This window comes from Delphinus delphis, chromosome 5 (assembly GCF_949987515.2).
Source record: "Delphinus delphis chromosome 5, mDelDel1.2, whole genome shotgun sequence".
Lineage (NCBI taxonomy): Eukaryota > Metazoa > Chordata > Mammalia > Artiodactyla > Delphinidae > Delphinus > Delphinus delphis.
Genome location: NC_082687.1, coordinates 107710343 through 107735613, shown reverse-complemented (window position 1 = coordinate 107735613; position 25271 = coordinate 107710343). Strand labels below are relative to the sequence as shown.

The window sequence follows — 25271 nt, the reverse complement described above, 5'->3', positions numbered from 1 at the left end:
AAGCTGATAGTGATTCCTTGTTTTAGTTTTCAAAGTAAAATCATTGATTTTGGAAATAGCAAGTTCTTCATTGCTCTATGTGAGCAAGAAACATCACTCTAGATGCTGGAAAAATCAGGGGTGACTAGAATGTAGTCTTTGCCATTCAAGGGCTCATAAAGTAGTAGGAGAAATAAACATGGAACAAAATGTTGTGCTTTCCAGAAGGGAATGCAAGGGGCTGTGGGAGGTGGGTAGTGAGGGGGGGTTGGGGGAAGCAACGGGAAGACTAGCATTTAGTGAATGCTTAATTTGCCAGGCTCTGTGCTAAGCATGTAATACGTAACTCCTCAACCATTCCCATCAGTCTGATGTCACTATTTTTATTCTCTTTTTGCATATGGGAAAACTGGAAGCTTAGAGAGGAAAATAACTTGCCTGAGGTGTGATAGGCGGGAAGAATAGAGGCAGGTCTTGAGCCCCAGTCTACCTGAGTGCAAAGTTGTTGCTCATAACCAGTGTCCTAACTTACTTCATCATGATGGATATATTACAGCAGAGTAGTGAGGATGATTAGAAGGTTTTCGGGCAGAGAAAATGTTTTGAGGACATTCCAGACAGAGAGAAAAATGTATATGTAGTCTGTGAAGGAACCGAGATTAGAGAGTGGTCTGGAAATACATTAACATAGGATAACAGAAGCACAGGGTACTTTTGGGTGAATGAAGGTGAGACTGCAAAGGTAGGCAGGGGCCAGATGAGGGTGGACCTTTTTATGAGAATCATGATCTCAATCATATTTAATTTTTTTCAATTTATTTAGAATTGCACATAGAAAAATTGTAAAAATAGTACAAAAGAACCCATATATCTCTTACCCATATTTACCTATTGCTAACATTTTATCACGTTTGCTTTATCTTATCAATTGTCTAGATCTATTTATCTATAATAGATAAGGCAGATATTATATACATTATGAATAATCTGAACCATCTGAGAGTAAGTTACACAAATCATGGTCCTTTATAATATTTCTATGCATATTTCCTAGGAATAGGGTGATCCTGACATAACGATAGTAATCAACTTTAGTAAATTTAACATTGATACATTTCTATCCAACCGATTGCCTGTATTCCAATTTAGTTAACTGACCTAATAATGTCCTTTATAGTTTTTTTTTTGCCTTCTAGTACCAAATCCAGTCTAGAGTCAGGTATGGCATTTAGTTGCCATCTCTCTCTCTCCCTTTTTTAAAACAACAGCTTTACTGAGGTTTTAGTTAATTTGTTTTTATTTTTGTCTTTAGGCAACAGCTTTTTCATGAACATTAGTTTGTGTACAAGGAAACCATAGGAAGGACTTAAATATCCTTGGAAGATACCTTTCAAAACTGCAATAATTGACAATTCACTACATGCCTTTGCATACCAGGTGGGAAGAGGGTTGCTAAACAAGCTCAGATTGACAAAAAGTAATACAATGAGGACAAATGCTGCCGAGCAGAGAATGGTGGGAGAAAAGAGTTTTCACTGGTGGAATTTCCCTCTTTAGTGTCATGTTTCAGAATCAGAAATGCCAAATTGGTAGATTCCTTGTAGAAAATTTTCTTTTAAATGAGGCACAACCTAAAGAAAGAAAACTCTGAGTCGTAAACCTGACTAAGAAGGAACTATAAGATATAGGTCATTTAGTAGCATTCTTATCAGTTGTTCCATTAGTAATTTAATTGTAAACATGTTTGAGAAAAATAGCTTAACCATGTTCTTCTGGTCTGTTTGATTTGACATTCTGAAATATTTTCTTAGGCTATTTTGTCAATGTATTTGTACTCCTTGTCAATATTTCTTTGAAATGTAACTACGACTAGAGATTAGCCATCCTTGCAAGTCATATTCTACGTTATGAATACGTTCATGTGATATGTCTAATATTTGCTTCACAATAAATCAGTGCAGAATGGGGCTAGTGGGAAGTGGGATAATGTAGATGAAACAAGATTTGCCCATAACTTCTGTATGTGTTTCAAAATGTCCATAACTTTTTTATGCTTAGAAAATATCAAACGTTTCAGAGACACATACAGATGTATTATTTTTACTTTTTAGACCTTTTGGGATTAACTTGGATTAATTTGGGAAATTCATCCTTTTGGGATTAACTTGGAAAAAGAAGTTAATTGGAGAAAAGATGTTACTTTAGTTTTCTAAGTAATTAACCAACTGTCCTAGCACTTTTTAGAATATATTATTCCTGTTCTTTCATAATGTGATGCCACTTTTATACACTAGAGGATATACTCTCTATTTTGTTTCATTGATTCATCTGAACATCCCAGTGTTACTACAAAACTGTTTAGTGATACATTACTTTAAAAGATAGTATCCAGGGCTACCCTGGTGACGCGGTGGTTGGGAGTCCGCCTGCCGATGCAGGGGACATGGGTTCGTGCCCCGGTCTGGGAGGATCCCACATGCTGCGGAGCGGCTGGGCCTGTGAGCCATGGCCGCTGGGCCTGCACGTCCCGAGCCTGTGCTCTGCGGCGGGAGACGCCACAACAGTGAGAGGCCCGCGTACCGCAAAAAAAAAAAAAAAGAAAAAGAAAGATAGTATCCACCCAGAAATAAATCCTCATATATATGGTCAAACAATTTTCAACAAGAGTACCTAGACCATTCAATGGGAAAAAGACAGTCTTTTCAACAAATAGTGTTGGGAAAACTGTTATCCATATGCACAGAAGTAAAGTTAGACCCTTACCTTACACCATATACAAAAATTAATTCAAAATGGATCAGAGACCTACACATAAAAGCTAAGACTATAAAACTCTTAGAAGACAACAGGCAAAAAGCTTCATGACATTGGATTTGGCAATGATTTCTTGGATATGACACCAAAGACACAGGCAGCAAAAGAAAAAATTAACAAATTGGACTTCATCAAAATTGAAAACTTGTGCAACAAAGGGCACCTCTGGCCAGAGGTGGAAGAACTGGTGGAAACTGAGGATTTAAATAAACAGGGTAACTGTAGATAGTGAGGAGGGCTCTGAAGGAAATAAGCTGGGTGATGAATCAGGGCATATTTTAGTCCATTTAGGCTGTTATAACAGAAATACCATAGACTGAGTATCTTACAGATAACAGAAGTTTACTTCTCACAGGTCTGGAGACTAGAAGTCCAAAATCAAGGCATCTGCAGATTCAGTGTCTGGTGAGAGCCTGCTTCCTGGTTCATGGATGGCTGTCTTTGCACTGCAGTCTCATATGGCAGAAGGGGGCAGGGAGCTCTCTGGGCTCTTACAAGGATCCTAATCCCATGCATGAGGGCTCCACTCTCATGACACAATCACTTCCCAAAGGTCCCACCTCCAAATACTATCACATCGGGATCAGGTTTCAGTTAATGAATTCTTGGGGCACACAAACTTTCAGTCTATAGCAGGGTGTTCTCAGGAAAGGCCACTTTAGATAGGGCTTTAGCAGAAGCCGTCCCTCAGGAGGTGACCTCTGCACTGTGACCTCAGGAGGAAGACTGGGCCGTGGAAAAAGCCGGCAGTGGGCTCATCTATAGGAAAAATCCATAGGTTCGGGTATTTTAGAAAACTTCTTCCTGAGCTAAGGAGTGTAATAGAGACAAGCACTCGATATTTTGCCACAATGGGCTTATGTAGATTCATCCCTCTCTCAAATAATGCTGGACTTTGACGTGGGAAATAAGAAGCTTGGGCTGTGCTACAGTCCTGAGAGTAACTGTGCTCTGAGAGGATATTTTAAAACAATTATCCTCCTGTCTAGAGATCATGCTTATATTATATGTGGCCATCTCCCTCTTTTTGGAAGTCTATTCCCTCTTCCTTTTCTTAACTTGACATCTGGTAAAAGAGAATTTTGTTTAGCAATTTAAAGAAAACAAAACCCCCCAAACCACACATGACACTATCTCAGTTAAAATTAAAAGTTTAATGTAAGCATCAAAAATCATGCTAATGATGAGGACTAAAAAGTAGGTATTAGGCAAACTTATAAAACAAAGTACTATTATTTTTACACTTCAAATACATCATAAAGTAAAAAATCGTAAAATATCAACATGTGCAAGGGAAGCATTAACAGTCCTTTCAGTGATTTGCCATAAACAGATGTTTTAAAAGTGCTACAGTTTAAGGCATTACATTTTAAAGTTTAATAAACATCTGATTTCAACATAATCTCACAGAAGAGTTTTTTTCTCAAGTTAGCTACAAACTGTTTGGTTAGGGGGTACCGAAAATGCATTTATAAATCGAAGAGTAATAAACTTGCTAATGCAAAGTTATTAGTGCAATTCCGCAGCGTATGAAATTCCAGATCAGAACAAACTACCCTGCACATGGTACACGATAATCCACACATACATCATCCATCTAAAGTCTCCAGGGGCTTCCCTGGTGGCACAGTGGTTAAGAATCTGCCTGCCAATGCAGGGGACACGGGTTCAAGCCCTGGTCCAGGAAGATCCTACATGCCACAGAGCAACTAAGCCTGTGCGCCACAACTACTGAGCCTGCGCTCTACAGCCCGTGAGCCACAACTACTGAGCCCACGTGCCACAACTACTGAGCCCACGTGCCACAACTACTGAAGCCCACGCTCCGCAACAAGAGAAGCCACCGCAATGAGAAGTAGCCCCCGCTCACCGCAACTAGAGTAAGCCTGCGCACACCAAAGAAGACCCAATGCAGCCAAAAATAAAAATTAATTAATAAACAATAAATAAAGTCTCTATAACAACCTCTCCATTCACTCACAGTGCCTATGCATTTCGTTCTTAGTTTTTCTTTTTTAATTAACAAAAATCCTCAAGGCACCTAAAGATTGGCCTGTATTTCATTTATCCATATTGAAAATGCAGAGGGCAGTGTAGAGACGTGGTACAGGAAGAACTCTCCAGTTACAAAGACTGGTAGGTTTGAAATGCACAGCGGTACTTTTCAACTACATGTAGGCCGTAACTTCTCTAAGCCTGAGCTCCATCAGCTACAGAATGGCATCCTCTTACTAAACATTCTTTAAGAATTATGTAAGCACACAAGTAAAGCATAAAGTATGGTGCCAGCATGAGGAAAGGCTCAAAAGTACAGTTGCTTATATTATTATCACAATCTTTCTATATAAGGAGTATAATGGGAGAATAAAGAAAAGGGCTAGCCACTTTTGGAGCATGTTCTCTTTGGGCAGGTCAGTTCTTCATTGTCTAGGACTGCTCAGACATTTAGCATCCTGGCCTCATGGCAACAAAAAAGCCATTAGCACCCCCATCACTGTGATAACTGAAAACACACCCACATATTTCCAAATATCCCCTGAAAGACGTCATTACCTTTTTTGAGAACTGTTCTTTTAGAGGGAGTTTATTTATTAAGAAACAATTTAGTTATCTTAAAAAAATTAAGAATGCCTTCCTGTCTTTGCAAGTCTTCAAGGATGAGACACATTAGGCCTGGTGGCAGGAAGAACGGTTAAGGAATGTTCAGTACAGTTTGAATCCTTTTCTCATAAATCCCAGTATTAAAATTCCAGAGCTCACTATTCAGGGCTCAAGTCAGAAGCCAGAGCTACATCCTTGTGAGTAAACACAGCAGAAAGGAATTCTGCCATGAAGCCACTTCTTCAGCTAGGCTCACTGTTCATGTAGCTGAAATAGAAGGCAGATGTATACATTCAGACAATAACCTTTCCTCAACATACTAAACAAGGGTCCACTTCATCGCATGTCTACAAAAAGTAAAAACTAAAATCATAAACGAAAAGATAATAACAAAACAAGTGCTCCAAAACCGACATAAGATCTGTGTCAAGAAAAGCTCTAGGGCTTCCCTGGTGGCAGCACAGTGGTTAAGAATCCACCTGCCAACGCAGGGGACATGGGTTCGAGCCCTGGTCTGGGAAGATCCCACGTGCCGCGGAGCAACTAAACCCATGCGCCACAACTACCGAGCCTGAACTCTAGAGCCCATGAGCCACAACTACTGAGCCCACGTGCCACAACTACTGAAGCCTGTGCACCTAAAGCTCATGCTCCGCAACAAGAGAAGCCACTGCAGCGAGAAGCCTGTGCACCTCAACAAAGAGTAGCCCCCGGTCGCCACAACTAGAGAAAGCCCGCGTGCAGCAATGAGTACCCAACACAGCCAAAAATAAATGAATAAATTTTTAAAAAATTAGAAAAAAAAAAAAGAATCTGCCTGCCAATGCAGGGGACACGGGTTCGAGCCCTGGTCCAGGAAGATCCCACATGTCGTAGAGCAACTAAGCCCGTGCGCCACAACTACTGAGCCCGCGTGTGCCCTAGAGCCTGTGCCCCGCAACAAGAGAAGTCACCGCAATGAGAGCCCACGCACGGCAATGAAGAGTAGCCCCTGCTCACCGCAACTAGAGAAAGCCCACGCAGTGACAAAGACACAACACAGCCAAAAAGAAATTAAGTAAAAAAATAAATAAATAAGAAAAGCTCTAATTCATTGTCCCCTAAACCCACGTCCTTCTCTGATGAAGTATTCAAGTCTGAACACCACTTTCATGTTGTCATGGGTCTTAAACAGGTAGGTCTTCCTCCTCCTCCTGAATTTGTTCTCCAGAGCTTAACAGTGCTTTGGTGATGTCAGAAAAGATGGAGCGTTTGACCATCATTCATGCCAAGACAGAGAGAGAAGTCAAATTTTGTTACCGTCATTTTCCACGTGGAATGACTGAGGCACTGAGGGATGAGAAGAAATGCTCATTGGTGGAGGCTGCTGGGAATAAAATCCGGATCCCCTGCTTCCGAATCCAGTACTTTCGTCACCATCCCCCAAGTCACGTGCATTACTAAAATGGCTGAAGTTTCCTTCTGAGGAACCCTCCGAGACGAAAGGTCCCACGTGCTCTACCCTCTTTCCAATCTCTCTCTAATCCAAGCCTAACCTAGACTTGCAGAATTGCTGGATCCGCTGTCAATTACAGAAGGAAGAATCTGTTTAGAAGGACATGTATTTACATTCTCTGCACCATCTCTTCCTGGTGATGTTCTTTACCTCTTTGAAATGATTATATCAAACGGATGTGGGGCTAAAGTTAGACCATATTTCCCAGTCAGGATCGGCTTCGAGTCCTTAGGCAAAGCAAATGTGAAACTCTGCATGAGGCTCACGAACATCAGGAATAATTCCATCTTTGCCAGCTGCTCTCCCATACATACCCGCTTCCCTAAAAATGAGACCAGGAAAAAAGGTAAGGATTATAATACCGGCCCTTTTCCTACCTCAAAAGGGATAAATTTATGAAATTTCTAAATTGAGTGTTTTAAAGGCAGACATAGAGAGTTTTGAAATAAAATTGCCACATATACCCCGTGGCTTCCCACAGTCTATGCTGATCAGAATTTTTGCATACCAAGTTCACATTTTAACTCCTACTCATAAAAATCTATCCACATTCTAGATAGGAACTAGAGACGGAGCCAATGAGGTGGGCTACCTTGTCTCCTCCATACTGACTTATCTCTTTCCTTGCTCTTATCTGAAAGATTAAGGAGAAAAGATATCAAATAAGAATCTCTGGAGCATTCCTTTTCTATAGAAAGAAGCCTACCTGCCCTAATCTAGGAACCTAAAAGAGGGACTGGTGAGATTAGAGAGCCCACCCTCTCACCCACCATTCAGGCAGGTCAAAAGCTGCTCTTAACTCCAACAGTTCCCTGGGACTCAAACAATCACCTGGACAACTCAAAAAGGAAGATTTCTAGTCATATTTAAAGATTTAAAACCAATTGCTTTCACTTTGTTTTTAAAATCTGAAATAAACATAGTGGAGATGCATTATCTAAGTTATTTCTCTCTTATATTAGCTTGCCAAGAAAGAAACATTTTTAAAAGAGTATCATGAAATAATAAAAGATTCTTTTGGTTCTGTTTCTTTTTAAAATTATGCCATTAAGAAAATAAAAGTTTAACTGACCTATCCCAAAAGGAATAAATGTTTCCTTTTTAATAAGTTGTCCTTGATCATCCAGAAATCGATTAGGGTAGAAATCATTTGGCTTCTCCCAAATGGCTGGGTCTCTGTGTATTGACCACAAGTTGGGTAATATTATCGTGCCTTTAGGAATGGTATACCCTTGGAGCACTAAAACAAAACAAAACGAAACCACTGTATCATTCAACATGCTTTTACTGATAACTCTTGGTAAACATCACTCTCTAAAAAAACAAACAAACAAACAAACAAAAACTAGTTACATATCTAGCTTCTTAATTTGCTGAGGTACTTGAGGGCAGAGGCAAAACCTTATCAACTGGCATCCTCTCCATACCCTCCCAGGACCCAGCCTGACACAGGGCACAGGAGTTGCTCTGATGGATGTTGAGTTAATCAATTAAATCAAATGATAAAAACATTACAATTAAGAGAAAACATTAAAACGGGAATCATAAGGCATTTCAGGTGAACTTTCCCAAAGAATTACAAATTCCTAATACTTGTATACAATTTTACAGTTCCCAGTCTTTTATGTGACACAATACAATGAAGAAGGTAAACTAAGGTAAAGGGATGTACAGGGAAGTCAATGCTGGTTCATACCAGCTGACAAGTTCATATGCACTTTAAACAATGCCCCAAGGATACTGCACACACCTTATATTTAGTTTACACCAAAGAAACTGTTAAGTGATCCAATGTCATTTATAAGTGGTTGCCTCCTACAACTGTCTTATAACTAGATTTAAGCCCATTTCATCATGGGCTATCTCCGGAGGACGAAAACTCCTTGTTACGAGGGATGCTTACAGTGAGTCTGAGTGCCTAAATGTCAAGGTCACTGCAGGTGAAAGGCTGAAACATGTGCCTTCAGAATCAGATGGGCTCTTCTAATTCTTTAATATTTGTGCTTCAGTTGCAGAACCGCAAAAATTGAAGTAGAATAATTCCCAGTTAAACTCCTTAATTTCATAATTAGGCTAGCTCTTCGGGCCTCCAAGAACAGGAGGACAGAGAGGGGCCTTTGTTAATTCTGGAGTTTTTTTCTGCCAGTACAGCCACCTTAAACGGCAGCATAATTTGACCAGTGCAAGTGTGCACGCTCTGAAGGCTAGAGAGCTATTTACCAAACAAGCAGGGCTGGAACGCCAGCCAGTACACCAAATAAGGGACAGCTGAGGCGGAAGCATCCTCTGGTCATTTGATTATCCATGACAACAAACGCTTGCCACAACCTCACCTCAAGTCCTCTGGATGAAGGGGACGGGCTTCCCTCGAGGGCGTTCCAAGGAGGAAGGCCCTGGACTTGCCTGTTTTCTCTGAGGTCATGTGAGGGATGGACAGTGGCACCACCACACTCAGCCTCTGCACCTCCATGATGGTGGCTTCTGTGTAGGGCATCCGGGCCTTGTCAGTGAGGGAGGGGGCACGGTCACCACCAATGACCCTTTCAATTTCTTCATGAACCTTTTCTATACAGAAAAAAAAAAAAAAGGAAAGCATAATCCAAAAGATAAGCCAGGAGAGACTGCCCTCCCATACACTCTTCCCATCACCATATCCACACAGCTGATAAGTCGGCAGCACAGGCCTGACTTGGCCTCAGTGAAGTGAAACACTGATCAGATATTCCAGTGGAGGCAGCTGGTCCCAGGGACCCTGTACCAGCCTGGGATTCTGAAGGACGATGGCAGAACAGACAGAGTGGCAAAGGGGAAAGCACTCTGGATTCAGGAGCACTTGGAATCATTCTCTCGTATCAACATCTGATTGACTCTAAGCTTTTACCTGTGACAACGTGTGGTAGCCCAACATGACCCCCAGTGACCCCCACTTCTTGGTGTTCCCAACTTCGTGCCATCCCCTCCCACTCTGTTCCAAATTGGTCTATGTGACCGACAGAATAAAGGAGAAGCAATGGCATGACCGTTCTGAGCTTAGGTTATAAAAGACACTATGGCTTTTGTCTTGGCCACTTACTCTCTAGGGTCATTCATTCTGGGGGAAGGCAGCTGCCAGTAAAGCAGCCCTACGGAAAGTTCCAAGTGGCAAGACCTGCAGCCAGCCGCCACGTGGATGAGTCATCTTGCAAGTGGATCCTTCAGTCCCAGTCAAGTCTATAGATGTTTGTAGCCCCAGGCCAACATCTTGATTACAACTGCGTGAGAAATCCTAAGCCAGACCATCCAGGCTAAGCTGCTCCTGGATACCTGATCCTCAGAAACTATGTGAGATTATAAATGGTTGTTGTTTTAAGATGCTAAATTTTGGGATAATTTGTTACTCATCAATAGTTAATGAATATAGGTAGGCACAATCCCATCTATAGTAGGCAGGAAATGGTCCCTCAAAGATGTCCACGCCATAATCCCCTGGAACCTGTGAATATGCTACCTTATTTGGTAAAAAGGGACTTTGCAGATGTGATTAAATTAAGGACTTTGTGATGGGGAGATTATGCTGGATTTTCTGGGTGTGTCCAGCCTAATAACATGGGTTTTAAAATTGGAGAACTGGGACCTCCCTGGTGGCACAGTGGTTAAGAATCTGCCTGCCAATGCAGGGGACATGGGTTCGAGCCCTGGTCCGGGAAGACTCCATATGCTGCAGAGCAACTAAGCCTGTGCGCCGCAACTACTGAGCCTGCGCTCTAGAGCCCGCGAGCCACAACTACTGAAGCCCACGCGCCTTAGAGTCTGTGCACAGCAACTGCCGAGCCCGCGCGCCTAAAGCCTGTGCTCCGCAAGAAGAGAAGCCACCGTAATGAGAAGCCCGCGCACCGCAACGAAGAGTAGCCGCAGCTCACCACACCTAGAGAAAGCCCGCGCACAGCAACGAAGACCCGATGCAGCAAAAAAAAAAAAAAAATTGGAAACTTTTCCCGGTTTAGAGTCAGAGGGAGATATGACTATGAAAGAATGGTCAGAGAGATGCAACATTGCTGGCTTCAAAGATAGAGCAAGGGGGCCACGAGCCAAGGAAGCCGCAAACGGCAAGGAGATGGATTCTCCTCCAGAGCCTCCAGAAAAGAATGCAGCCCTGCCAACATCCTGATTTTGGTTCACTGAGACATGTGTCAGACTTCTAATGTATAGAACTGTAACATAACAAATGTGTGTTGTCACTAAGTGTGTGGTTATTTGTTGTAGGAGCAACGGAAAATGAATACACTATTCTCTCCTGTATCCTTCCACTATGAACTTCCACTGAAATTCACTACCTATTGGTATTGATGTGGCGGAACTAGCTCCGTGACCTTGTGAAAATCACAGAACTTCTCTGGGCCTCTGGTCTCATCTTCAAAAAAGATGAATGGGTTCAGATGATCACTATGACTCTCTTCAACTCTAAAATAGTCTTCTCTAAAGTTCTTTCTTCATCATAGATTTCACACAGAATCAGACCTGTAGAGATTTAAAGCAGATTCAAGCAAGCTGTGATCTTAGTGCCACTGTCTAGAAACTTGGAGTTTCGTTGTTAACACCTTACCCATTCCCTATGAGATGCAAGTATTTCCATTTTGTTTTCCAGCCTGAAGACATTGCCTACTGACAGGAGCCACAGGATCACAAAGGTTGCTGATTTAAATGGAAATGAAAAAAAATATATCCTGGTTTTGCCATGAATAAAGGAAACATCTGTTTATTACCTTGTATGTCGGGGTTCAGTGACATATACAGGAGGCACCAAAGCAAAGAGTTAGTTGTGGTATCAGTGCCAGCAATGAAGAGATCGCCAATGATATAAAATAAGTAATCTTCATCAAAACTACTATTGCTATTATTTTTCCTCTCCTCCTCCACATGGAGAAGATACATGTCTATGAAGTCCTGAGGGTTCTCTACATCCAGAGACTCTCGATGGTCTTCGATGATTTTTTTAAGGAAAATAGTTAAATCCTTTTCAATCTGTCTTAATTCCTTAAATGGTCCAAAGGGAAGGTAATAAAGCCACGAGCATATGTTGACCAAGAGGAGCTGGGTGTTCAGACAGATTTCTAACGCTCGTGACATAAAATTAAGCATTTTCTTAAACTCACTATTGGTGTAATCAAACCGCTGGCCAAAGCACAAAGAGCAAATTATGTTAGAGACAGCGTTGTTGACAATGGGGAAAGGATTGAAGAGGACTTCTCCATTCTTTTGCATTTCCTCTTTCACATATTTGAACTCCTCAATAATCTTGGGCTCCAAGCTAAGCTTTCCCAAGCCAAAATGACGAAGAGTTGAATGAGAGAACTTCCTCTGTTGTCTCCAGACTGGACCATAATGTGCGAATACAATCCCTGCAAAAGGACACCAAGGAAAGAAGGTAAGAAAGAGCAATGCTTGATAATTAATACTCAACAGGACCAACCATGAAGGGTATTTGTATTTCTCAAGTCACTTGTGCAAAGGTCATATACGAACAGATAAAGATCACCAGCCAAGAATGACTAGCAAAATTTAGTTATCAAGATAGTGTATGTTTATAATAACAAAAGTCATATCCAATTTGATTCGGAAAATTTTCTATAAAGCTTATTATTATATATACTAACTCCTGGTGAAATGAAACGAGTTTCCATTTCTAGAGTTAGTGTAAATTTCAAAACCTTATTTTCATAAGAGTGAATACAGACTAAGAAAATATTTCAGGCTAGATAAATGTGAACAGCAGGATAAGCATGGTTAACAGATTGCACATGAGGGCAGGGACAATATCTGATTTTGCTCATCATTAAAATCCAAACTTCTGGCATAGTGCTGTGTACAAAGGAGGAGATTGTTAAATATGAAATGAATAAATCAACAGCCCATTGGCCATCAAAGTTTGGATCAAATAACTGGCAGGTAATCTAAAATGTCTGTAGTTGCAAACAGCCCTAATTTAAAAACATCTGAACTCAAGGGCATTCACAACTACATCTTATTTGATTCTCACTTATGTTATACATCTTCCACCATCAAACCCAAAAGAATTGCTCCCAGATGTTGTATCAGATTGTTCTCAAATTTTCCTTGTTTCCTGTCACTTACTTCATTCTCTCTTCCATGGTGTGCTTTATTGTTTCAGCCAGCTCTCCTCCTTCCATTTTTCATCCACTTCATTCCTGCTACCTTCAAGGACATGCTTCATTCATTTAACAAATATTTCTGAATGCCTACTATGTGCTAGACACTGGGATGCTGTGAATACAGCTGAGAATGAAATAAAGACCTCTCTCGGTGGTTATGTCTTCTCACAATCTTTGATACCTATATAAAATGACTCTCAATAGAAACATCCACATGGTCAAATGTATTGGATGACCTGTCAGGTCCATTTTCCTGCCTCGAATATTCCACACATCTGCTCAAATCTGATGTTGCTTTCTAGGCCTTTTGTTCAGGTGTTTTGTGACTTCCATTTGACATCATTTAGAAAATTTTTTTGACCCTCCTGTATTGAATTCATTTCCTGGATTCTATGTCTTTACCTTATTTCACTCCTGTATTTTGCTGACGGCCATCCTCTAATAGGTTCCTGGGAAAGGACGCATCAGAGGCAAATTTCTAAACATTTTTCGAAAATGTATTTATTGTACATTTTCCCCTCCATCAGAATTTTGAAGACATTGCTAAGAGTGCATTGATGCGTCATAAAATATGTACACCTTCAATGGGACTAGACATTATCAAATTCTTCTCCAAAGTGGAGAGTACACCAGAAGTACATGAATGATCTCTTGTCAAATAGTTACTATCAATTTTAGTCATCAACGTTTTATTTTTGCCAATCAGAGGGCTGAAACGCATCTCATCTGATTTTTATGTGCATTTCCCTGATTGTTACAGTGGGTTGGAGCAGCTTCTCATATGGTTACTGGCCAGGTTTCTTATTCTGTGATTTGTACTTAATAACTGTGCAATTTTCTTCTTCTTATATATTCTACATGCATAGCAGACATTATCTCTCATCATGTGAATTGCTTTTTCATGTTTTAATGCTATTACTTGATAAACATGCTTTAAAGGTAGTTCCATTTCTCAATCTTTTTCTTAGTGATTTGTGCTGCATGTCTTACTTTAGAAATTTTTTCCTTCCACAGGTTTATAAATACATTCTCTACTTTCTTGTAAAATTTAAAAATCTTGCTTTTTCACATTTAAGTCTCTATAACCTACCTGGAATTTATATTTATGTTAGGTATTCCTACTTATTGTGAAGAAGGAATCCACTTTTCTCCCTATTTTGATAGCCTATTGTTCAAGCACCATTTATGAAACAGCCTCTCCTTTTCTCTACTGATCTACAACATTTGCTGTACACAGGCAGCTCAGGTTATAGGTTTTCTAGTCTGCTATATTGTACACTGGTATATTTATTTATGACTGTGCTTAAAGCACACTGTCTTAACTATTGTTACTCTATAATAAGATCTAAATAGACTTTATAGTAAGTCTTAATATTTACTAGGGAAGTCCCCACCGCCACCACCTTGTTCTTTTTCAAAATTGTTTTTTGATTACTCTTGGCTCTTTACTCATATTTATCAAACTTTAATCAGCTTGTCAAGTTCTATTTTTAAAAAAGCACCTTTGAGATTTTGATGGGAATTGCATTTAACTTACAGATTAATTTGAAAATTGTCTTCTTTATAATTGGACTTACCTGTAATCCAAGAATAAATCCAACTTTGGTTATGATATTTTTATGCTTTTTTAAAGACATTGTTGGATTTGGTTTCCTAATATGTTAAGTTTTTAAAAATTCATGTTCATACATGAAAATGGACTATAAATTTCCTTTCTCATAATGTATTTGTCTGGATATACTCACCTCCTAAAATGAGCCATGGTGTATTCCTTCTCTCTGGAAGAATTTGTCTATAATTATAATGGCATGTTCTTCTTTTTTCCTTACCTTTATTCTTTTGTTCTTTTTCAGATATATAAAATTAGCTATCTAACTAATTTTCAGACCTTTATCCTAATAAAGGATAGTTAAGGTTGTACAATTGCCTTTGGGTACCACTTTAGCTGCAGTCCACCAGTATTGTGTGCATGTCTTTTCAATGCATTTTAAGTATAAAAATTTGGGGACTTCCCTGGTGGTCCAGTGGTAAAGAATCCGCCTTACAATGCAGGGGATGCTGGTTTGATTCCTGGTTAGGGAACTAAGATCCCACATGCCACGGGGCAACTAAGCACGCAGCATGCGCGCCACGACTACTGAGCTCGCGCGCCTCAGAGAGCCTGCGTGCTGCAAACTACAGAGCCCACGCGCTCTGGAGCCCTCGCTCCACAACTACAGAGCCCATGTGCCCTGGAGCCTGTGCACCACAACTAGAGAGAGAAAACCTGAACGCCAGGACTAGAGGGAAGCCCACACGCCGCAACGAAGAGCCCTCATGCTGCAACTAAGAACTGACACGGCCAAAAATAAATAAGTAAATAATAAAATAAATCTTTTTAAAAAAAGTATAAACATTTTTTTCTATTATGATTCTCTTTTGCCACCTAGATTAATTTGGCTTATGATGATTTTTGTTTGTTTTTCTTTTTGTTTTTTTGCGGTACGTGGGCCTCTCACTGTTGTGGCCTCTCCCATTGCAGAGCACAGGCTCCGGATGCGCAGGCTCAGCGGCCATGGCTCACAGGCCCAGCCGCTCCACAGCATGTGTGATCTTCCCAGACTGGGGCACGAACCCATGTCCCCTGCATCGGCAGGCGGACTCTCAACCACTGCGCCACCAGGGAAGTATGATGATTTTTGACATTGATGAGGCTAGCTTTTTAGTCTAGTATGTGATCAATTTTAATAAAATTTCCAAATAAAATTGAGAAGAATTTTTATATAAGCAATTGTTGGGTATAGGGCCCTCTTTCCAACAGAGAAAGCTACAGAACTGTCAGAATCAAATCTTCTTTATCCCTGCCAAAGTTTTATCTGCCTGATCTATCAACTATTCAAATACTTACGTTAAAATAATTTGCACTAATGGTGCATTTGTCAATTCCTTTTTTCAGTTCTGTAAGTTTTTGTTACTTATAGATATATATCATGGCTATATAGATATTTATACATAATATATAAAATATTTTAAAATTAAGATATATAAATATATAAAATTAAAATGTATTAAAAAGTGTATATATCTACCTTGTTAGGTACATATGTATGCTAGACAACATTGTTAGGTACACTCAAATTTAGAAATAAATGTCTTCTTTCTATTAGTTTTTTCAATATTTACTTACAGTCCCCTACATGCCAGATACTAAGGGCATACAGATTTAAAAGACACAGTCTTTGTTCTCAAGATGCTTCCAGTTTTGTGAGGAGCTGGATAAACCAACAACTCTAATACACTGTTGTATGTTAGACTGTATTGAAGTTGCATATTGTATTGAATGTTGTATGGTGGATTGCACTAAAGTTGCACAGTTGGAATGCATGGTATTGAATGCTGCATTGTTGGACTGTACAGTATTGAATGTTATATGTTGGATTGTACTGAAGTTGCACTGTTGGGATGTACAGTATCGAATGTTGTTATGTTGGACTATATTGAATGTTGCATTGTTGGAATGCATTGTATTGAATGTTGTATGTTGGAGGTGTATTGAAGTTGCAATGTAGACAAAGGAAAAAGCACCATGTCAGCTGAGGGAAAGCAGTACTTCTCAGAGAGGACATCTGAGCGATACTTCATTTGTAAATAAGGATGTGTATGAAGGCACATTTTAGAAAAATAAAGAACTTGGGGGAAGTTAAAGAGGGTACAGTATTTCAAGAGGGCTGAATTATCTTCAGGGAAAAATTCAGGTTTAGATAAGGCAAGGAAATGGAGGGAGGCTTCTCAAAAGAGACTAATATCTGGGCATTAGGTATTTGACAACAATCTGACAGGTATGAAGTGCAAGATAAGACTTGACCAAGGAGACAGTGCCTGAGAATGCCAGGGATGAGAGGCAGGGACAGAATTAATTGCCTCAGGGTTTCAAACGTTACAAAATATCCATGTCATGAAGCCAGAATGGCTTAAAGCAGGCGTCCCCAACCCCCAGGCCATGGACCGATATATCGGTCTGTGGCCTGTTAGGAAGCGGGCCGCACAGCAGGAGGTGAGTGGTGGGTGAGTGAGCAAAGCTTCACCTGTATTTACAGCTGCTCCCCATCGCTTGCATTACTGCCTGAGCTCTGCCTCCTGGTGAGTTGTATAATTATTTCATTATATATTAGAATGTAATAATAATAGAAATAAAATGCACAATAAATGTAATGTGCTTGAATCATCCTGAAACCATACCACGCCCCCCCCATCTGTGGAAAAACTGTCTTCCACGAAACTGGTCCCTGGTGCCAAAAAGGCCGAGGACCGCTGGCTTAGAGTCTTGGAGTGTTTGGAAGAGGTTCAGGCATACCCTGTAGTTGCTGACATCTCCATTCTTAGCCCTGAATGTATACAATGGATGTATACAAAGACTTCACCTCAAGGAGGATAATAACACTGAAAAATAAACATGGCTCCAAAGCAAAAACCAGGACTATTGTTTGGAAATGACAAAAACATACCCTCAAGTGAGTCTGGCAAAAAGGCCAGTTAGGCTGTGGATGGAACCAAAAAGCAGGAAGAGCTGGGTGTTACCACCTTGGAGAAGACTAAATGCCACTGAACTCCTCTCTGCACCTATTTTTCACTTCTTTCTTCCTGACTGACTTCATTCTTTCCTACTGTGAACCAGCTTTTCCAAGAACTGGGAGCTATCTTGAGATGCCCATTCTCCCATTTTCACCACGGGAGATAAAAGCTCTCTAAAGCCCTTTATTCTCTAGTTCTAACCTGAAAAACGCTGGGGAAGGACTCAGATGTTTCAGTCAGGTATTCCATGTTGATACCAATTTGGAATACTTTACATTTATTATTTGGCTTGAGGTTTCCAAACTATGCCACAAGTATCAATTCTTACCCCAAAACTATGTGTGGATCGATCTGTAGCTATGAACTTTTGAGTTGTGTCCAGCCCACAGACTCACTACCATCACAAAGAGGTGAGATATTCTGATCAAATCACCTTTGATCAGGGGTCTATCCCCTGACTAATCACTGTGGTCAGGGAGGGGAATTCATGTAAAGATATGGCATCTCCCATTCCAACCACAGTTAATGGATACAAAAGGGTGGTGGAGCCAGAGTTACTCAGAAGAAGAGGGTGCTCTTGTCAGAGGACTAGGTGCTAGACGGCTGCAACAAAAATCTACCTCAAACCAAACAAAGGATAGGCTAAATTGACTATGATACATTCTCACAAAGGAATATTGTACAGTTTTTAAGAACTTTGTAGAAAATTCAATAATATGGAAAAATATTCATAATACTTTAAGTGATAAAAATAATTTTAAAGAGTGTGAAGAATATGTTTCCATTTCAAGGAAGCAAATATATTTTTTAAATTACCTGTACATATAGAAAAAAAAAATACTAGAAGGCTGCCACAGATTGAATGTGTCCCTTCAGAATTCATGTTAAATCCTAATGCCCAGTGTGATGGTATTTGAAAGTAATCTTTAGGATGTGGTTAGGTCATGAGGATGGAGCCCTCATGAATGGGATTAGTGCCTTTATAAAAGAGGCCCCAGGGATCTCCCTTGCTCCCTTCACCATGTGAGGTTACAGACAGTTGTCTGTGAGTCAGGAAGCTGGCCCTCAACAGACCCCAATCAGCTGGCACCTTGATCTTGAACGCTCAGACTCCAGAAATAAATTCTGTTGTTTATAAGCCACCTAGCCCATGGAACTCTGTTACAGCAGCTCAAACAGACTAAAACAAAGGTGATACATAAAAATGTTAATAGTGGCTATCTCAAAATAACACTGATCACAGATGATTTTCAATTATTTTTTAAAAGAATTAAAAGGAATTCTTTTACTCCTGTTCCATGTTTTATGTTTTACAATAAGCAACATATATTACTAAAATAAAAATAGTTAAAATACATTAAATTTGATGCAATTCTACATTAATCACACATATGTTTTCTTTCTCTTGAAGCAGAGAAAGTGTTATCCACTGATTATATTTGCCCTTCCCTTCCATAGGGTCATATAAGTGTCCCTCTTAGTGGGAATTCAGGCCTTCTTGAAATGAGCATGTAACTATTTAAAATATGTACTTTACTGCATTTACTACAAGATTCAGTTATCTCGTTTTCCTCATTTATTTTCAAATTGCTCAAATGAACTTTCACTTTCTATCTTTATTTCCTAATTTCATTTTGTATCTTGTACCCCTTCGAGGTAGTCAATCCTGACTGGTCTATCCTGTACTTCTAAAGTTCTTCAAAATTTCCTTTTGCCTCCCATTTTCATGTCTTTGCAATTTCCTCTGACTCTTGCTCCAAGTTTCTAGAAATCTCTCAAAATTAAAAGTAATCTAATTTCTATCAACAGGGAAATAGATAAATTACAAAAGCTAGAGGTAGAAAGATACTTTATAAATATATGACATATGTAAGGTTTTAAAAAACATACCAAATAAAGTTATGCACTGTTTATGAATCTGAAGCAAATGTGAACAGTGATGAATGAGTTTATATTACTCTCTTCACTTTATATTTGAAATATTTAATAATAAAAATGTGATGTGCATAAACCTTTGAGAAGAAACAGACCACACTTAAAGTACTCTTTTGGTAGCCTTGGCTCTGACTTTGTAAGTATTTTTTTTATTGAAGTATAGTTAATTTACAATATTATATTAGTTTCAGGCATATAAGACTGTTTCAAAATTTTTAGATTATACTCCATTTAAAGTTATTATAAAACATTGGCTATATTCCTTGTGATGTACAACATACCCCCGTAGCTTATTTATTTTATACATAGTAGTTTGTACCTCTTAATCTGACTTTGTAACTTTATTAACTATTCCTGCTCAGGAACAGAATCAGATGGACGAATAAGTATGATGGGCATACCTAATGTAGAACATCTTTCTGGCCTATCTACCTTACTATAATTTTCATGCTTAAAAAGAATATCAACTTGTATAAGCATGATAATTTGAAAAACTTAAATATAATAAATAACCTCCCTACATTCTAGAACTTGATGGCAATGTGTTAAGTGAACTATTTCCAGCACATCACTGGTCATGAAATATTCCTTCTCTTCGAGTCTCATCAACTTTAGCAGCAAAACTCTTTTACAAATATCTTATAAAAATAAATATAAACATTTAATAACGTTATTGGCCTCTAATTCTTAATATCACTTTTCTTTCTCTTAGAGTCTATGCATCCTGCTTCTGGACAACTTCCCATTTTACAATCTTGCCACTGGAAACAGCACTGAAGGTGGCTCGGGCACTCCTCACATCTTGCTGAGCTGAGCCGCTCAGCCTTTCACTCCTGTGGCCTATCTTCTTCAGGATGACTATGCCATCCAATTCTTGATCTATGACGGCTACCCAGAACTCATCTGCTTCTTCATCCTTCGATGGGCATCTTGAAATAAACTCACATTCTCCCCTTTTATTTTTCACCCTTGAAACGATTCCTTGACTATCTACATTTTCCTATTCAGATGGCCTGTTCTTTATTCCAAGTTAAATCAACAAGCATTTTCCTTGTGACATATGGTTCTTGCTTTACTTTCTCCTGTCAATCACTTTCACCAGCAACATAAATTTCTTACAGCACATTTGCCCAACACATATCCACCAGAATACAAGAGCAGCATCACCTAAATAGTCCTAACTGTCTCTTGGAGGAATTAATGCTTTAGTTGAGATGCTGAAGCACCAGATTACCCCAGGCTCCCAGGACTTTACAAAATAAGGAGGGATCCAATAATAAACTGTGATCCAACTAATACTCAGAAACTGCCTTATAGATTCTTAACCAAACTATACACCCACCAAGAAGGACTTCGAAGAAGAAAATCTAATTCCTACCTTTAAAAATCAGGAGGAAAAGACAGATGAGTAACAAAAGTGACAATATAATGTGGTAAGTGCATTAACAGATGTTAGATGTATGTATGTATCAATAGATGTATGCATGCATTCGTTCATTTCTTGATTACCTGCTCTGTGCCGATTAGAAGGCATACAGTGGTTAACAAGATGAGCCAGATCCTTGCCCTCACAGAGTTCACATTCCAATGGTAAGTGGGGTTGGTAATAGGCTAAATGCTTTCAAAGTTTTTAATGAATGAGGTTAGTGAAATATAAATGAGATAAAATAAGTTGTGATATTGGGCAGTGTCTAAAATAGTAGTGAAAGGTGACAATTGGCCTCAGAGATGATAAGGAATAAATAAAGTAAAAAGTTATCCCAGGGGACTTCCCCGGTGGCGCAGTGGATAGGACTCTGAGCTCCCAATGCAGGGGGCCCGGGTTCGATCCCTGGTCAGGGAACTAGATCCCACATGTGTGCCACAACTAAGAAGCCCGCCTGCCGCAACTAAGACCCAGTGCAACCAAATAAATAAATATTAAAAAAAAATTTTTTTAAGTTATCCCAGGCCTAAGGATGACAAAACCCAGTAGCCTGAGGCAGTCACCAACCTTCCAGGAATCAGCTTAGTGTGTCCAGAGCAGACACTGTACTTGAAATGTACAATAAAGCGAGAGTGGAAAGAGATAAAGTGAGAAAGGCAGGCAGAGGCCAGATCCTTTGGGGCACAGTAGGTCTAGTATGGAGTCGGAAACAACTGGTTTCAGTGGGGGAAGCGACATGATTTGTTCTGATTCACATTTTTTTTTTTTTTTAAAGAAATCCCTTTGGCTGCTGTATGGATAAAAGATCAGAGCAGAAGCAAGCAGGCTAGTTAAAAGGCTTCTGGAGTAAGAAATGAAAAACGATGGTAGCTTGGATGAGATGGAGATGGAGAGAAGTGAATGGATACAGAACATGGATATATCTGCAGCAGGCTGACAAGACTTACTGACTGGTAGGGAATGCGATGAGGGTTTAAACGAAAACAGTGGTATCACAGAGAAAAGAGTAGCTCACCTGTACCTGGGAGGATAGAGAAATAGGTCACAGAACACATTCTCAGAGAGGTGACATTTAAGCAGGTATGAAAAAATACAACACAAGTGTTGGTGAGGATGTGGAGAAACTGAAACATTGGCTGCTGCTGGCAGGAATGTAACATGGTGCAGCTGCTATGGAAAATGGTATGGAAGTTACTCAAAAATATTAAACATATAATATGATCAAGCAATTCCACTTGTGGATTTACACCCATAAGAACTGGAAGCAAGGACTTCAACAGATATTTGTAGACATACCATGTTCACAGCAGCATTTTTCACAATAGTCTAAAGACGGAAGCATGCAAGTATCCATCAGGGGACGAATGGATAAACAAAATGTGGTACATACATTCAACGGAATAGTATTCAGTCTTAAAAAGGAAAGCAATTCTCACACATGCCACAATATGGATGAACCTTAAAACATTATACTAAGTGAAATACGTCAGTCACAAAAGGATAAATGTTGTATGATTCCACTTGTATAAAGTACCCAGGATAGTCAAATTCACAGAGACGGAAAACAGAATGGTGGTTGCCAGGGGTTAGAGAGTTTTTAAATGTTTAATGGGTTTTTAGTGTTTGTTTAATGGGTATAAACTTTCAGTTCTGCAAGATGAAAAGAGTTCTGGAGATAGTGGTGATGGTTTCACAACAATGTGAATGACTTAATGCCACTAAACTGTACACTTAAAAATGATTAAGATGGTAAATTTTATGTTATTTGTATTTCACCACAATTTTTTTAAAAAGAGAGAGGAAAAGAAAAGCAGAGGTGGGAGTTCTCCAGGCAGCCATGAGAACGGAAGAGAATTCCAGGTAGAAGAAGCAGCATGTGTAAAGACACGGAGAGAGTAAGGTATGAACTGTGACATGTATGATTTATTTTTCAGTGGGACATTTAGAATATTAAGATCATCATTACTATTCATTTAAAATCCTGATGCAAAATTCTGGCTTCATCGGATTCTGAAAAGCCTGGATCTCTTTATACCACATGCCAGGAAGAGGAAGTAGTAGTTCATTTACTTAATAAATAGTTATTGACTCCTATATGTGCCAGGCAGGACAAGGAATAACTCTGTCTTCCTAGATGTCAGTCTAGTGGTGAAGACTCACATTCAGGCCAAGGTTACAGAATTATGAAGCCTCAATATTGATAAGTGCAGTGAAGGAAAAGTACTTGTGCAATGAAACTCGTTCTAACAAGGGAGACTAACTTACCTGGAACGGAAGTGAGGAAAAAAACTCCCTGAGGGAAAGACATTTAGAGTCTGTCATACAGAGCGAAGTAAGTCAGAAAGAGAAAGACAAATACTGTATGCTAACACATATATATGGAATTTAAGAAAAAAAAATGTCATGAAGAACCTAGGGGTAAGACGGGAATAAAGACACAGACCTACTAGAGAATGAATGGACTTGAGGATACGGGGAGGGGGAAGGGTAAGCTGTGACAAAGTGAGAGAGTGGCATGGACATATATACGCTACGAAGCGTAAAACAGATAGCTAGTGGGAAGCAGCCGCATAGCACAGGGAGATCAGCTCGGTCCTTTGTGACCACCTAGAGGGGTGGGATAGGGAGGGTAGGAGGGAGGGAGACGCAAGAGGGAAGAGATATGGCAACATGTGTCTATGTATAACTGATTCACTTTGTTATAAAGCAGAAACTAACACACCATTGTAAAGCAATTATACTCAATAAAGATGTAAAAAAAAAAAAAAATTAACACCTGACCGAAGAGTAGGATTGACACAGACGGAAACACAGTCTGGGACCCGTGCCAGCCAATAAGACAAAGGGGAACACTGATAAACAAAAAGGGCAAATGTGATATTCTATTGCAGCGGATAACATGTTTACCAACGCTCAAAACTGCCCAACTTAGCCTTCCATAAGCAGGAATCACAGAAACTATAAACCTATTGTACATTAGGTTTGCCAATTAGTTCCTATCGTGTTTTCTGGACTTCCTATCTTACGGGGAAATAATCTTAAACTCTTGCACCCAAAACGCAAAAGGTGTAAATATCCCTCTCTCTTTCTAACACGGCCTAAGTTTCTCGTCGGGAACACATTCTGAAGAGTGAGGCCTTATTCTGGGAAGGAGCGAATACTCCTGGAAAGATGGAACCTGAGCGAATACTCCTGGAAAGATGGAACCTATCACAGCTGCAGGGGATCTCAAAGGCAGCGGGAGTGGGAGGCAGCGCCGCCCTCCCCCTCCCGCGCTGGGTGCAGGTGTGAGGCAGGTTGGGTGCGCGCGGCCGCAGGGGAAACAGAACCCCCCAGCTCCGGCGCACCTGCAGCCCCATCCGCGCGCTCACACGGCCCGTGACCCCTGACCCCCAAGGCTCCCGCGGCCGCGGCCCAGCTCACCCTTCCCCTTGGTCAGGATGTAGTTGAGCGGCATCCGCGGGCGGTCGCTGAAGACCTCGGCCTGCTGCACCAGCGCCTCGCGCACGCTGTGGAAGTCGTTGAGGACCACCACCAGGTAGTGGCCGATGAAGAAGCTGTAGATGTTGCCGTACACACGGGCCAGGTCTGCCAGGAGCAACTGCACGCCCAGGCCCGAGGTATTCAATTCTCCGGTCCTTGCCCGCCGGTACGGCCAGCTCTTCCGTCGGAGGAAAGGCGGCAGCAGCACGAAGCCGAAGTTGCCCACCACGGGCCAGGGCGTGGGCCCGGGGGGGATGCCCCGCTTCGGGCGCCGCCACAGCCAGCTCCAGCCCAGCAGCGCGGCGAGAACGAGAAGCAGCAGCGCGCCGCCCGTGGGGTCCAGCCGCAGCAGCCCCGGGGGCGCGTGCAGAAGGCGCAGAGGCCAGGGGGAGTCCTCGGCGGGAGCCTGGGGCAGCCCGGCGGAAGCCATGGCCTGTGCGCCGGAGTCCTCAGCCCCGGCCTCCTGCAGCTATCCTCAGGAGAGCACACGCCGACACCGGTGCGCGGCCCTAAGGCCAACTCCCCTGGAAGCCCGGGGGCGGGGAGGAGAGCGGCGGAGGCCGCTCCGGATTGGCTGCGCCCACCGCTTCCTCTCCAGCCCCTCCAATCAGCGATGCCCAAGAAGAAACGGGGACGCGCTCGCAACCAGGCTGTGGCAGTCCGCGGACCAGGCTGGGCAAGCTGTCTGGAAGTTGGCCGCCCTATCCGGGTCGCGCCCCTCCGCTGGGTCAGACTTGGCTGTGACCGCCCCTGAAAAAAAAAGATGCTCGCACCACACCTTTACGCTCTGATTGGTTACCGGATTTCTTGTGTTATTTGTCAGTTGAATGCTTAAACC

At 40.9% G+C, this 25271-nt stretch overlaps 2 protein-coding genes across 2 annotated transcripts in view; both read right to left on the bottom strand.

The window, feature by feature from the left end:
- Positions 1–4786: 4786 nt before the first annotated feature.
- On the bottom strand, positions 4787–24937 carry CYP2U1 (cytochrome P450 family 2 subfamily U member 1). Its single transcript, XM_060012858.1, has 5 exons — positions 24374–24937; positions 11632–12267; positions 9293–9454; positions 7962–8129; positions 4787–7211 (listed from the first exon to the last, which is right to left on the bottom strand). The coding sequence occupies exons 1-5, from the start codon at positions 24861–24863 to the stop codon at positions 7036–7038; spliced, it is 1632 nt and encodes a 543-aa protein (XP_059868841.1). The 5' UTR covers positions 24864–24937; the 3' UTR covers positions 4787–7035.
- Positions 12192–25271, bottom strand: part of SGMS2 (sphingomyelin synthase 2) — a 48509-nt gene continuing 35429 nt past the window's right edge. Inside the window, exon 6 of the transcript XR_009519593.1 lies at positions 12192–12267. The gene's annotated coding sequence lies outside the window, so the exon portion shown is untranslated. The remainder of the gene's footprint in view (positions 12268–25271) is intronic.

Coding starts and splice junctions, on each gene's coding strand:
- CYP2U1 (XM_060012858.1), bottom strand. CDS start 24,863: ATGGCTTCCGCCGGGCTGCCCCAGGCTCCCGCCGAGGACTCCCCCTGG. Junction 12,268..24,373: donor CATCCTGACCAAGGGGAAGG/GTGAGCTGGGCC, acceptor GTCCTTTTGCAG/GGATTGTATTCGCACATTAT. Junction 9,455..11,631: donor ACTGAACCCCGACATACAAG/GTAATAAACAGA, acceptor TTTTCTGTATAG/AAAAGGTTCATGAAGAAATT.